The sequence below is a fragment of the Camelus dromedarius genome, chromosome 23 (assembly GCF_036321535.1).
Source record: "Camelus dromedarius isolate mCamDro1 chromosome 23, mCamDro1.pat, whole genome shotgun sequence".
Taxonomy (NCBI): Eukaryota; Metazoa; Chordata; class Mammalia; order Artiodactyla; family Camelidae; genus Camelus; species Camelus dromedarius.
In genome coordinates, this window is record NC_087458.1 from 10,391,276 (window position 1) to 10,404,583 (window position 13,308).

A 13,308-nucleotide genomic window follows, 5' to 3' on the forward strand; every position below is an offset into this window, starting at 1 on the left:
GGCAAGTGGTGGTGGGCCGGGGCTGCGTCAGCGGAGGTGGGAAGAGAGGCGGCAGGAGTGGCGCCTGAAGCCAGCCTTCCCCTCCACTGCTGGCCACCAGCCTGTCTCCGACGTGCCTGAAGACAGCAGAGATGGAAAAGAACTGGCCATTTTCGGAGTCCCAAGCACTCCTGTTTGTTTCCTGATTGGGCTATTTACCTTTTCAAATCCTGCTGAGAGGGGTGATTTTTTTCTCGAGATTTCTCTCCAAGTTCCCTCAAGGGGCATGTTTGGGGTTCTGGGATGTGGAAATATACCCCGCTGCTTCCCCCCACCGCACCCCTCCCAGTTTGAGCCGGAGAAGCTGTGTTCTGTGCTGGCGGGAGTTGAGCACAGCTGCCGCCTTCGTCTGGGCCCACTCCACGCCTCCCTCGGCCAACAGGTCTCCCAGCGGACAGAGCACTAAGCTTCCTCATCCTGCTGGCAGCTTTGGGAAGCTGGAAAGTGGCTGAGAACCAGTGAGGGGGCTGAACAGGGAAGCAGAGGGTTGGACAGAATCAAGGGGACGGGGTGGGCCAGGAAGAAGGGTACGTGCAGGATGGAGGGCCTCTGGTCCTCCAGTCTCCACCTAGGGAAGGAGCAGCACAAGCTTGTTTTCCACCTTCCACGCTAGCCTTACCTCCCCCTCTCCCTCCCCCATCCCCACCCCCAAAACTACAGACCAAAAAACTGGGCTCCTGTGGCTCTGGGGGAGGCCAGTCCCCTACAAGGCGCGTAGGCTCCCAGATGACCCACTTGGATCCCCTTTCCTGACTCCTCACCAGGCACCTCCTACGTCCTGGAGACCGCAAGGGACTAGCTGGCAGCGTCTTAGGGCCACAGACTTAACTCCTTAGCCGCCCTCTTCCCGCTTGCTCCAGGCCCTGCTTACCTGTGCCTTTCAAAATGTGTCATGTTTCAGGCCCCCCCCCCCCGTCCCACAGGGTCTCCCTCCCTTCCTACTTCTGCCCAGTGGTAGTTCACACCGCACTACGGAAAGATGAGTAACTGACTACTCTGCTCCAGGACCAAGACGGTCCTGCCTCTGCCTCTTGTGATACCTGGTCCCTCAAGAGTAACGCTGAAGGCTTTCCTATGAGCTGGTATGTCTTCCCCAGCTTCTCTGAGTAAAGGATTTACTCTTTTCTGTTTCCCACATTGGGGTAACTGGTCCCAGAGCTACATCCTGCGAGGAGATATTTTCATCCAGAGTCTGATGTTCTGTACTACGAGCTCACCTTATTCAGTAGGACTTTGTTTCCTTGAGGGACCACATAATAAGACCTTAGAAATTGTATGTATGGTCGAACTCATTTGATAGATGGGAGAAACAGTAGCCCAGAGGAGTGATGTGGCTTGCTCAAGGTTACATAGCAAATTAGAGCTGAGAACATTTCTTATATCTGCACTGGCAGCTACAGCAGGGAGTGTAACTGTAGTGTAACTCAGTAACTGAGTTACTGAGCCTGGCTACGGGCAAGGCACCCCGTCCCAGCATCATAAAAGGGTATGAGATATGGCACCTCCCTTGGAGACTTAGGATCTGGAGCCTAGATGGCAAGACGGGACATGACACAAGATGAAGAATAGCCAGGCGAGGCAGCATATGCATCACGTGAAATCAGTGCTAGGAAGAGGTTCTACCCCAGTTCAGAGGATGGTGGGTTGGCTTTGGGCAGGGCCGGTAAGGAGGAACTTCATGTTGCTGTGAGCAGAGCTCAGGACCAGATTTTCTGGAGTGCCTCCAATGCTCTGTGTGACTTTGGAAAGGGCATTCCCCTCTCTGGGCCCCAGTGTTTTCCTCGGCACAATGTGGAGGCAGAGAGGCTGTTGTCTGAGGCCCCACCCTGCCCTGACAGTCAGCATCCTTTCATCTTAAACGCCTCCTGGCAGCGGGTGGCTTGAAGGCTGACCGATTCATGAGCTTTCTCAGGTAGTGAGAAAGTTCTGCATTGGAGAGGGAGGCCTAATGGGCACTTTATTGCCCTCTAACCCAGCGACAGGAGGCATTTGGGGATCGTGCCTAATGTGTTAGAAAAGCGATTCTGAAACAGCATCCTATTCTCACAGCTTGGTGGGAGTTGTTGAAGTGGAGCTTGGGAAGCAGAGAACCTTGGAAGGGTAGGGTCCGAGTGGGCCTCAGATTTTTTTCCTTCCTGAATCCACACTCAGAAGATAGAGGGGCTCCCACACTCCTGTTGTGGAGAAGGGCACTGTAGCCCCGTCCCCAACCAGGGAAAAGGTGCAGCAGGAGTGGAGGGGGCATCTCAGGAGGCCTAAGGAGATGATGCAACTGTGAGTGAGTATTACCAGCCTCTGGCCCTGGCTGCCTGGTGCTTGAGAGCTGGGGGTGGGGACCCTAGAGTCCCCCCTCTCTCCCCCCACCCCATCAACTGAGGAGGAATTAGAGAAACTGGAGGGAAAAAAGGAAAAGTGGAAACGAAAGAGGGTGTCTGGAGAACGAATATTGGAGTGAAGGGAAACTACAAGTAGAGAATCCTAGTTGGGCTGAAGGAGAGAAGGGAGTCCGGGAGTGAGCCCGACTGGAGAGAGGCCGGGCGGGCGTGGCCAGGAGGGGAGTGGGCCTAGAGCTGGTGGTGACAGATGGGTGGACACAAAGAGGAGGGCTTCAGGGGAGACAGATGGATGGGGGAGGGAGGAGGAGAGGCTGGGGGGATGGGGGGCAGTGGTCGGAGGAGGCCGTAATGAGATTGGAGATGGGCTCGGGGCTGGGGAGAGGTGAGCAGAGAGAAGAGAAGAAAGAAGAGGCTGCCTGAGGAGACAAAGGCAAAAAGGCCTAGGGGGCCGGGGGTGAGAGAGGGCTCAGGGGCCCGGCGCTGAAAAGGGGGCTTCCAGCCGGGCTGGCAGCCGAGAGGGGGACAGATTGTGTCGTTAGCCAGAGTAGAGACCCGCTGTCACCTAGAGGCACGGAGAGGTGGAGACAGGGAGAGACAGACTGACGGAGACCATGTGGAAGCAGACAAGGAGGGAACCTCAAAGATGGAGGAAGAGCCAAGAAGTGCCGCCACTTCCTGGGATCACAACAGCTCCTGCCCAGGAGCTCCTGTGACCCAGAACACTGCGCAGCCTCTCACCTGATAACACCCCAGCCCCGGGCCACTCCTGGGAAGGGTCAGGCAGCATGGCACAGCGAGGGTTAACGCCGTCTGCTCTCCCTGCCAGCCGCTAGCCTGGTTGGGTCCCCAGGGCTCCCCGCATATGTCACCCCCTCTCCTGCCAAACCCACTGCTTCTCGGCTCCTCCAGGCCCTGCCCCCACCCTCAAGAACTGGGCCCCTGCCCCCATGTCTTCCCTACACCCCAACCTCCCTCCCCCACCATCTACCTCATAGGCTGGCAGTGTGGAGATGAAAAGAGATGGTGAGTAACACACTGAAAAAGTGAACGGCTAGAAAATGCAAAATAGCAATAAACCACAGAGCCACATTGTCGTCTCCCCCTACAATCCCCAGGCCCTGCTCCTCCTGCTCTTCTTACAGCAAAGACCCCCACGTGACTCCCAGGCTTCTCCTACCCCCTCAGGGCCTGGGGGTTGCTGGCATCCTGGGCTGACCTCAGAGCTCTCCCGGGCCTCCCTCAGTCAATGCTTCATATACACGTGTGGACCAAACTTTGAATCACTGTACATCAATGTAAGAGTTGGGGTCTGCAATTTGCAGTTTGCCTAGCATGTTCCCATGCACTGTGGGACAAAAGCCTATGAGGAGGGCAACATTTTCCCCATTTCACAGATGACAAAATAGGTTCCGTCAAGGTTAAAGGACGTGTCTGAGGTCACCAGGGTGTGGACCCAGGTCCACTGGCCCCAAGTTCAGTAGAATTAGTAGTTGTTCCCACCACCCCATGCTTTTAGCTCCTCCCCTTTATCACCCGCTTCTGTTCTTTTTAGCTGTTCCCCTGAGGACCAAAAACTGAATCCCTGAATGAAGACTGGGGTCAGGAGCCCAGAGTCCAGGATTCTGGAATGACAGATGCAAAGGAGGTGGAGGTGGTCCCAAAGCACCCTCTCACCCCCTGGATCATCCAACCTCAGCTTGCACTGGGCACAGCCTGGGCTGGGGACTTCAAAGATGGAGGTGGCAGGGCAGAGTATTTGAACTGAACAGCCTAAAAAGAGGAGGGCCGGGAACAGGGATTGGGTTCCTCTCTCCTGTCTCTACCCCCTCCACCCCCACCATGGTTCCCTTTTGCTTCGAGGGTCTCTCCAGGTTCTGCTTCTGTTTTCTTCAAAGTCTTACCCTTAGGGAGCCGGGCCTCCCCATTTCAGTAACAGTCCATCATCTCTACAGCTCTCTTTGTCATGTCTCCCCACCTTGTCTCCCTCCCTCCGGTCATTTTTTGTTTCCTCACAACTGTCTGCACTCTGCCTCCCCCATGTCGATATGTCTCTACACTTCTTGGGGCCTCCCTCAGGACTCTTCCAGGATCAGTATCTGTCCATCCCTGAATGTCTGTGTATTCTCCACGCCCATCATTCTCCCAGGTCTCTGTCTCCCTAACCAGCTCCTCTTTTCACGTCTCTATCCCCCCATAGCTTGCACCTCAGAGCCTTCCATAAAGCCTTGGAAACCTGGCATTTCTGCTCCCATCCTCTCTCTTTTTTCTCCCCATCTCCCCTGTATCTCCAGCTCCCCATGACGTGTCTTCTCATTTCTCTACGTCTTCCCCATGTCTGTTACCTAATGACTATGTTTTCTCATCTTTTTTCCTCTCTCTGGGTCTCCATATTTCCCCGTGTCTCCCCCTTCATTTCTTCTGCTTCCTCTTCATCTCCCATTTGTTCTGTATCTCTCCTCTCCTCCACGGCCCTCTCTCCTGAGTCTCTCAGGCTCCCAATTTCTTGGATGGGGTGGAGGGCAGGAGGGTGGGGGAGGTAGAATTGTTGTTGCTGGGGGCTCATTAGGTAGAGATTGGTTTTTAATCAGCACCATGGCAATGATGATGCAAGAACTGAGATGCCACCTGATCCCCTGCCCCCCCAACCCCCCTCCTCAAGCCTCCTTTCCCCTCCAGCTCAGCCCATCTGCTGGCGCCTGGGCACCTGTCTGGGCCTGCCCAGGTGGGAGTTGGCACCTCCCAGACCTAGGGGTGGGGAGGGGTGGGGGAGCTTGGGGAAGAATTATAGGACTCTCCTTAGGGAATGCCTTACCCTGGAGAAAGCCCAGAAAAGATTGATCAGCAACAGGGAAATGGCAAATGCTTCCAGCAGCCTGACGGTGGGGTGTGCTCCTACTAAGGTCTGGGCCCATCACCTGCATTAGCTCACTTAATCTCCATGGCAACCTAAGCAGAGGCTACAGTTAATCCCATTTTACAGAAAAGGAAAGTTGAGGCTCAGGAGGTTAAGTTACTCGTTCAAGGTCACACAGCCAACAGAGCTTTCTTCACTATAGCACATTGTCTCTGGAGTCCTCCCAGCCACAGCTCATTTTGGAAACTCACAAAGGTTCAATGAAGACATTCAACAGCTGAGTGGGGAAGAGAACTTCAGATACTGAAACATAGCCCACTGCCTGTTTCCCTTGCTCAATGCTCCTGCCACTCTGCATCACACACCCACCCACACACACACACACACGCATGCACATGCACACACAAGCTGGAGGCAACTGAGCTATTGACGTGAACTTAATCAATGCCCATTTGCATATGATTTTGTAGCTAGTTTTCTTATTGCTCATTTGATGCTCCATCATACTCGAAGCCTGCCTGGGTGCCCTGTCCTCCGCCCTCAGTGTCCTCCCAACCCTGGTTCCTTCTCTCTTGGCACTCCTGCATTCTACTCCTTTTGGCCCTTACCTCTTTCCTCCTAAGAGCTCCCAATTCCCAGTGGGTCAGGTTGGACTGGCCAGCCTAGAAAAACTCCTTGTGGAATCTCTGTCAGGAATCTGACTCTGATCTTCCTCTAGTGATGGGATAAGTGGGAGGTGGGGGCTGGGATAAGAAGGTGTGGGGTGACTGAGGGCCAAGGTGATGAGGGCAGAGGCCTGAACAGTAGCCACAGGCAGCCCGGCAAGGGGGCTGATGGGAACTAGCTTTATCAAGAATGAGCGCTTGGTGGGGGCAAGGACTCTAGGGTCCTCTCTTGCGTTTTAGTGCTGTTCACTGCCCTTTTCTAGAATGCCTTGTTAGTTCCTTTGAGAGCCTTTTTGCCAGGGAAAAGGAGACATGGGAAGGGGCTGTCAAAGTCCAGCTGGGACTCAGAATGGGACCATGGCACTTAAACCTGGCTTGCTGGGGGCCTCTGTCCCTGCTGCCTCTGGTGTGGGAGACTGAGGGGGTTCATCTGTGATCCTGCCCTGGCTCTCGCCCCAGCCCCACCCCTTCCCCAGCTCTCCATTTCTTGCTTATGAAATATGCATGGAGAACAGATGTCCCTGCTCCCCCACTCCCCGCCCCCCTCAGGGCCAGCCCCCACCCCCAGCTCCCGGGGGGGTTCCCAGATCCCTCTGCCAATGGCTGCCTGGCCTGGCTGTTTAATATTGATGAGCGGGGGGGCTAGGCCAGCCAATGGAAAGCTGGGGGTGTTTGTGTATCTCCATATATATACATAGGGCTGGGCCAGCTCAGGTGTGTATGTGTCTGTGAGCGTTGACTGTGTGCGTGTGTGAGTGTGGCCCCAGTACCTGGCTAAACCCACCCTGTCGACCTGGGCCCTGTATCCCCACCATGTGTACCCCTCTCATCTGCCCTGGAGCCTGTCCAGCCACGCCACGCTGCCCCGAAGAGGTCTAGAAAGCTGGTCACTAACTTTGCAGACGGATGAGCTCTGAGCAGCCAGAGGAGACTGGGGCTGTCAACGCTGACCCCCTGTCCTGCCAGCTTGGATCCCCTCACAGGGTCCTCCTAGGTAAAGGGGGAACCACGGACTGGGGAGGGGTGGGTGGGCGTGTCCCTCCCACTCTCTGGCTCAAGTCCCCTCCCAGAGCCTCCTTCTAGTCCTCTCATGCGCTGTGTCTCTCCGTCCCTGAACCTCCCTCTTTCCCACTTCTCCCCTTTGACTCTTCGTGCCTGTCTAGTCTCCGTCGGTCTGGGGATGGCAGAAGTGAGGCAGGAAGTCCTACCTTGGATGCTTGGAATTGCTGCTCTCCCTGATCCTTGGACCTGGAACTTTGAGACCAGAAGTGGATTTTGGGGTGAGGACTGACTTGATGGGTAAATAGAAGCTGCAGCCAGGACTGGAGCTGTGAGGAAGACAGTGGGGCAGAGTAGAAATGGGACTGAGGTCAGATTGGGAGCACCTGGGTGAAGGGAGGGCAAAGTGATGAGGGATGAAGGAACATGGGGACCAGGCAGAGGGAGAATTGGGCTGTGATAGATGTGCTGAGAACCCCACAGCTGAACTCCTGAAGCATGGGGGTGTGGAGTTGGGACACTAAACAGGTACTGAGAGGTGCTGGGTTCGGGGCTTCCCACACTACTGCCATCCCTCCCTTCTTGTTCCTTTGGAATATGGAGCGTGTTCTAAATTTCAGCACCAACTACCTTCCGTTTTGTGTTATGCCTGGGTATGTACATGCCGTCAGATGTGGGTGATCCTGCACCCCCAACCCCCAGAGCTTACTGTTAGCTGACTACTCAATTAAGCCTGTTTTCTGCATGGTGGGGAGGGGCAAGGCTGGGGAGTCCGGATCTCTCTGAAGGTGTCTTAAGGCAGAAGAACCAGGGCTGGCAAGAAAGGGGAGGTGGTGACTGGGAAGGAGCCTCTGTGCTTCTGTTAAGTCTGGCTGAGCTCACAGTGAGTGGTCCACTCTTCCCACTTAACATTCCCCAGAAGCAAAGCCCTTTCCCCAACCTTTCCTGGGCCATGTTCCTGCTGCCTCTTTCTGACCTATTCTGGTCCCAGGGACAAGCAAACCTTAGCCAAGCCCCAGAATGGTGCCTCCCCTACCAAAGCTGTCCACGTCCTCCTCTGCAGGCCACCTCTGAACCAGCCTTGGGCTGTGGGAGGATGTGGAGTGGAAAGTTGATTATGTTCCTTTTTCCCAATCTTCCTTGCAGAGTTGCCAAAAGGGCCAGGGAATGGCAAGGGTTGAGGGTGTTGAGGACAGAGCTAGAGGAAGGAGCTGTCCTGAGCTGGGGGATCCTGGCCAGTGGAGAGACCTCCCCTGACTCTAGTGGTCAGGGAGGTGCGATCTGGTGTCTACAATGGTCTTGTTGTAGAGTTTGGGGGCTGGGAGGGACTGAGCTAGGGCAGCTGTGCCGAGCTCCATATGTCCCAGTCCACTCTACAAAGGGCAATCTGCGTGTTTATCCCCCCTTCCCCTCAGCACGTACAGCAGCAGCAAGAGTGCAGAGGGGCCCTGGGAGGGAGGGGATTGTAGGGCTAAGGCTTGTAGTTCTCCCCGAACTACTGGGAAAGGTTTAGAGCCACAATCTCTCTTGGAGCTGTGGCTCCAGTCTTGCTCAATTCCTCCCCCTACCTTCACCTTTTAAAAAATTATTAAAAACAATTTTTATTGTGATAAAAAACACATAACATAAAATCTACCATTTCAAGCATACCGTTCAATAATATTAAGTATATTCATATTGTTGCAAAACAGCTCTCCAGAACTTTTTCATCTTGTAAATCTGAAACTCTACCCCCTCCAAACAACACTTCCCCTTCCCCCTCTCCCTGCAGCCCCTGGTAACCACCATTCTACCTTCTGCTTCTATGAAGTTGACTACTTAGGTACATCATATAAGTGGAATCATACAACATGTGTGCTTTTGTGACTGGCTTATTTCACTTAGGATGTCCTCAAGATTCATCCATGTTATAGCATGTGACAGGATTTTCTTTCTTTTAAAGGCTGAATAATATTCCATTGTACATATGTGTCACTTTTCTTTATCCATGCATCTGTTGATGGACATTTGGGTTGTTTCCATATCTTGGCTATTGTGAATAATGCTGCAGTGAACATGGGATCATAAACATCTCTTCAGCATCCTGACTTAGTTCTCTTGGACATATACACAGAAGTGGGATTGCTAAATCATATAGTAATTCTATTTTTAGTTTTTAGAGGAACCTCCATACTGTTTCCATTAGCAGTTGCACCATTTTATAATCCCACTAACAGAGCACAAGTGTCCCAATTTCCTCCCACCCTCGCCAACACTTGCTATTTTATGGGTTTGTTTGTTTGGTTTCTTTTTTTTTCTTTCTTTCTTTTATAGTAACCATCCTAATGGGTTTGAGGTCATATCTCATTGTGATTTTGATTTACAGTTCTCTGATGATTAGTGATGTTGGACATGTTTTTATATGTTTGTTGACTATTTGTATATCATCTTTGGAGAAATGTCTTCAAGTCCTGTGCCCATTTTTTAAATCAAGTTATTTGATTTTTTGTTGTTGTTGAGTTGAAGGAGTCCTTTATAATATTCTGGCTATTAATCCCTTATCAGCTATATGATTTGCAAATATTTTCCCCCATTGCCTTTTTACTCTGTTGATTGTGTCCTTTGATTCACACACGTTTGTAAGTTTGATGTGGTCCCATTTGTCTATTTTTGCTTTTGTTGCCTGTGCTTTTGGTGTCATACCCAAGAAATCATTGCCAAGTCTAATGTCATGACGCTTCCCCCTGTGTTTTCTTCTAGGAGCTGCAGTTTTAGGTCTTACATTTAGGTCTTTAATCCTCCCACTCTATTTTATCCTGCCCTTCTCACAATTTCTCCTCCTTTCCTGTTGCTCGCTTTCTGGATTCTCTTCCCTTCTTTCTATCTTTCCTCTTACTCCTTTGCAAAGTGGCCACCTGCCTGTCTCTCCTGCCCCACCTCCCCCACCCCTTCCCGTGTTTCTCCCGCTCTTCCCCCAGGCTTACCGTACCTCCCCGCTCCCAGCCCATCTCAAACCTTCTCCATGCCTCCCCATCCCTGAGCTGGTCTCCTCCTTCCTCCTTCGGCCCCTATCAATTTCCCCTTCTCTCTTCCAGGCTCCCGACAGGAACCCTGAACATGGAACCCTGAAGCGGCTCTGACTTCCTGAGCTCAGTGGCAGACCCCATCACCCCAGGCCCTTCCTGCCCCTCCCGCAACCAGCTTTCAGGCTCCCAGAGGGAGGGGTGGGGAAGGGATCCTGATCTCGCAGGGCGGGGGGCATCCATCATGATGCTCAACTCAGACACCATGGAGCTGGACCTGCCTCCCACCCACTCGGAGACCGAGTCAGGCTTCAGTGACTGTGGGGGCGGGGCGGGCCCCAACGGGGCTGGGCCCGGGGGCCCCGGAGGGGGCCAGACTCGGGGTTTCGAGCCGGGAGAGACTGGCCGGAAAGACCTGCAGCACCTGAGCCGGGAGGAGCGGCGGCGCCGGCGGCGCGCCACTGCCAAGTACCGCACGGCCCACGCCACGCGGGAGCGGATCCGCGTGGAAGCCTTCAACCTGGCCTTCGCCGAGCTGCGCAAGCTGCTGCCCACGCTGCCTCCGGACAAGAAGCTCTCCAAGATCGAGATCCTGCGCCTGGCCATCTGCTACATCTCCTACCTGAACCACGTGCTGGACGTCTGACTAAGGCTTGCCTCCCGCCCTGGATTCACCCCTCCTCCCGGGGCCTTTCTGGGGTCCCTTCTGTCGCTCACTGCTTAGCACAGCCTGTCCTCCCTAAGCCCCTGTACCTTGGCATGGCGTGTCCCCACAGGCCCCGGGCCAAGGCAGAGTGTCCAACGGTTGGTCACAAAGGCGACTTTCTTTTACTCACCCAGAGGGCTATTCTCATGGGTACCTTCTGTAGTTTGTGGTTGGGGCCCAGCTGGTTAGAAATGTTTGCTTGGGTGGTGGGTTTCCTTGGTCTTGGCATCTCCTCCTAGCTCATTCATGGGCTCTTTTATCCCTATATCCAAAATTTCAGAGACCCCAGACCCAGCTCTGCCTCCTAACCTCTTTCCACCCAGTTCCGGCTTCTTCTGCCCAGGGTAGGGAGGGAGCCTGGGAACAGGAATAGGGGGAGGCTGGGGTAAGAGTGAGGGTGGGCTCTTGGGGAAGCAGGGGCAGGGTGAGGTAACTCCTCTGAGGGGAATCTCAGTAGCTGGGAATTACGGGAAAATTCTTCCTGTTCACTGTCTTGTTCCAGAGGTTTAGCACCTACAGACCTCGGATCTTACTTGGTAGTGAGTGCCTTGCCCTCTCTGAGCTATTTGGCCCCCTCCCTGTCCCCTCCCAGTCCAACCATCCCAATTTTCTCCCTCCCTGTGTGCAGCCCAAGAAAGGGAAACCTAGATCTTGGGGTAGGGGATGATGTCCCCAAACTCAGCCCAGAGTATCTGAAAAGACCCAGGCCATGGGTGGGCCAGCTCTTATATCTGCTTCCTCCAACCCAGCCCACCACGAAACTGCATAACCTACACTGATTCGTCCCTTTGATGCAGGGTGGGGGGCTGTCCAGTTATTTCCCTCTGGGAAAGCTCAGCTCTCCTGGCCCTAGAACTTATTTATTACATTTGTTTCTCCTTCCTTAAGCTGCCTTTTGCAAGAGAAGAGACCCCTCCACCCCCCCCCTCCTCGAGGCTTGCTGCCCTCCCCCCATTGCTGAGCCCACCTGCTCACTATAGCCCAGGGTCAGCGGTAGAATGAAGGGCCCGAGGATCTGTGTAGAAGAGAGCATGCTTTCCCCATGCTCCCACCTTCCTCGCACCAAACTCCTAGCTCTACAAGGATATTATTTATTTACGTATTTATTTATTTATTTATCTATTTATTTACTTATTTATTTATAAATATTACTATTTATTGCCGAGTTGTGCACTTTGGGGTAGAGCGAGGGGGCTCCTGGCCGCTTGAGCCGGGTCTCTCTTGCTTCCTCCCTGGTTATTCCCTTCCCTTTCCTGCTCCTTCTGCAACTCCAGGTACGTGTGGGGATCCCTTTTGCTCACCACACCCACATCCCTCCCTAGGATCCATCTGTCCTGACACCCTGGTCCTCTGGGATGGTGCCCCTCCCCCACTTCCAGGGCTCCTGGATCCTTCCTCAGCTCCCTCTATCCCCAGACAATCCCCCTCCCAGTCCCACCCGCCTCTTTTCTCTCTCCAGCCCTCCCCCATGACCCTCACTTCTTCCTAATAAATCTAAGTGCAGGCCCTAGGGGTCTGTGTCCTGTGTCCTGTGTGTGATTCCTTTCTGTTGCATTTATGATTTCATACAAAAAGAAAAATTAAAGTGACCTCGTTCTAGCACCAGGTACGGTTGTGGATCATTTGATCGGGTTGGGAATCTGGATTGCAGGTTCTTGTAGGGCAGGTGTTGAGAACCCTAAGCCTTGAATGCTCTTCTTATGGGGTCATGAGAGCTCAGACCGGTGGGCAAATGAAAACAGAGAGAAGAAGCGGTCACAGTAAAGTGGTGCAGGGGAGGGTATAACTCACAGGTCCCAGGCTTCTCCACCTAAAGTCCCATGTGCTGTATCTTGGCACTCATTGGGTGACATTTTCTGACTTCTCTGATGTTGTGCTTCCACTCCTGCTCTCTGTGGATCAGAGGAGGAGCTGAGTGTCCTAGTGGAACCCAAGTTAAACATGGGTCTGTGGATCCATGATGGTGGGCTATGAAACATTTCATGCCATGGCTATGAAACATTGCCTTCCTCATTATTGTCTCTGAGCTGCGTCATAATTCCTTTCAGTCTCAATTCTTGGCCCATTTGGTGTTCCCCAAGCTTATTAGAATGCTGAGGAGGATACTGTGGCGGGCCTGGGACTAAGAGAAGAGTAGGGAAAGGGATAAAAAGGAGTGCTGAAGGAATATCAAAGGAATCCTGAAAAGGACTCTAAAATCAATTTATGTAAGAAATTTAGAGCCCAGAGAGGAGGGCCTTGCCCAAGGTCACATAGCTAGTTAGGGGCAGAGATAAAGTTCAAACCCAGGTTCTTTTTGTCCAATACTGCCAACACCCCTCTGCCTCCCTGAAATGACCCGGCCGACAGGTGGCACTTTCTGGACTCCCTATTTTAACAGGGACTTTGGTAAATTAAGGAGTATTCAGAATTGTGTGGTCAAGAAGGCAAAGGTTTGCAGATGACTTCACAAAAATAGTTGAAAAACTGAGATATGTGTCTTTGATACATGATTTGCTACCACTTCAAATATTGAAAGAAAAAACAAACACACTCTATGTGGCCCCTGGAGGCAGAACGAGAACCAGGAGATGAAAGTGAGAGGGAACAGATTTTAACTTCAAAAAACCTGAAACTCCTGGAGCTGTCCAGCAGTGGAAGTGCCTGCCTCAAGGAGGAGTCCAAACAGGCAGGATGGAGAATCCTCTGCAGGCAGAGTTACCGGGAA

The 13,308-nt window shown here is 53.0% G+C and overlaps 1 protein-coding gene across 1 annotated transcript; it reads left to right on the plus strand.

Annotated features, from left to right (window-relative positions):
- Positions 1 to 10,139: 10,139 nt before the first annotated feature.
- On the plus strand, positions 10,140 to 10,615 carry NHLH1 (nescient helix-loop-helix 1). Its single transcript, XM_010993095.3, has one exon. The coding sequence runs from the start codon at positions 10,140 to 10,142 to the stop codon at positions 10,539 to 10,541; it is 402 nt and encodes a 133-aa protein (XP_010991397.2). The 3' UTR covers positions 10,542 to 10,615.
- Positions 10,616 to 13,308: the final 2,693 nt, after the last annotated feature.

Bases quoted from the DNA above. Each gene is read 5' to 3' on its own strand.
- NHLH1 (XM_010993095.3), top strand. From the start codon at position 10,140: ATGATGCTCAACTCAGACACCATGGAGCTGGACCTGCCTCCCACCCAC.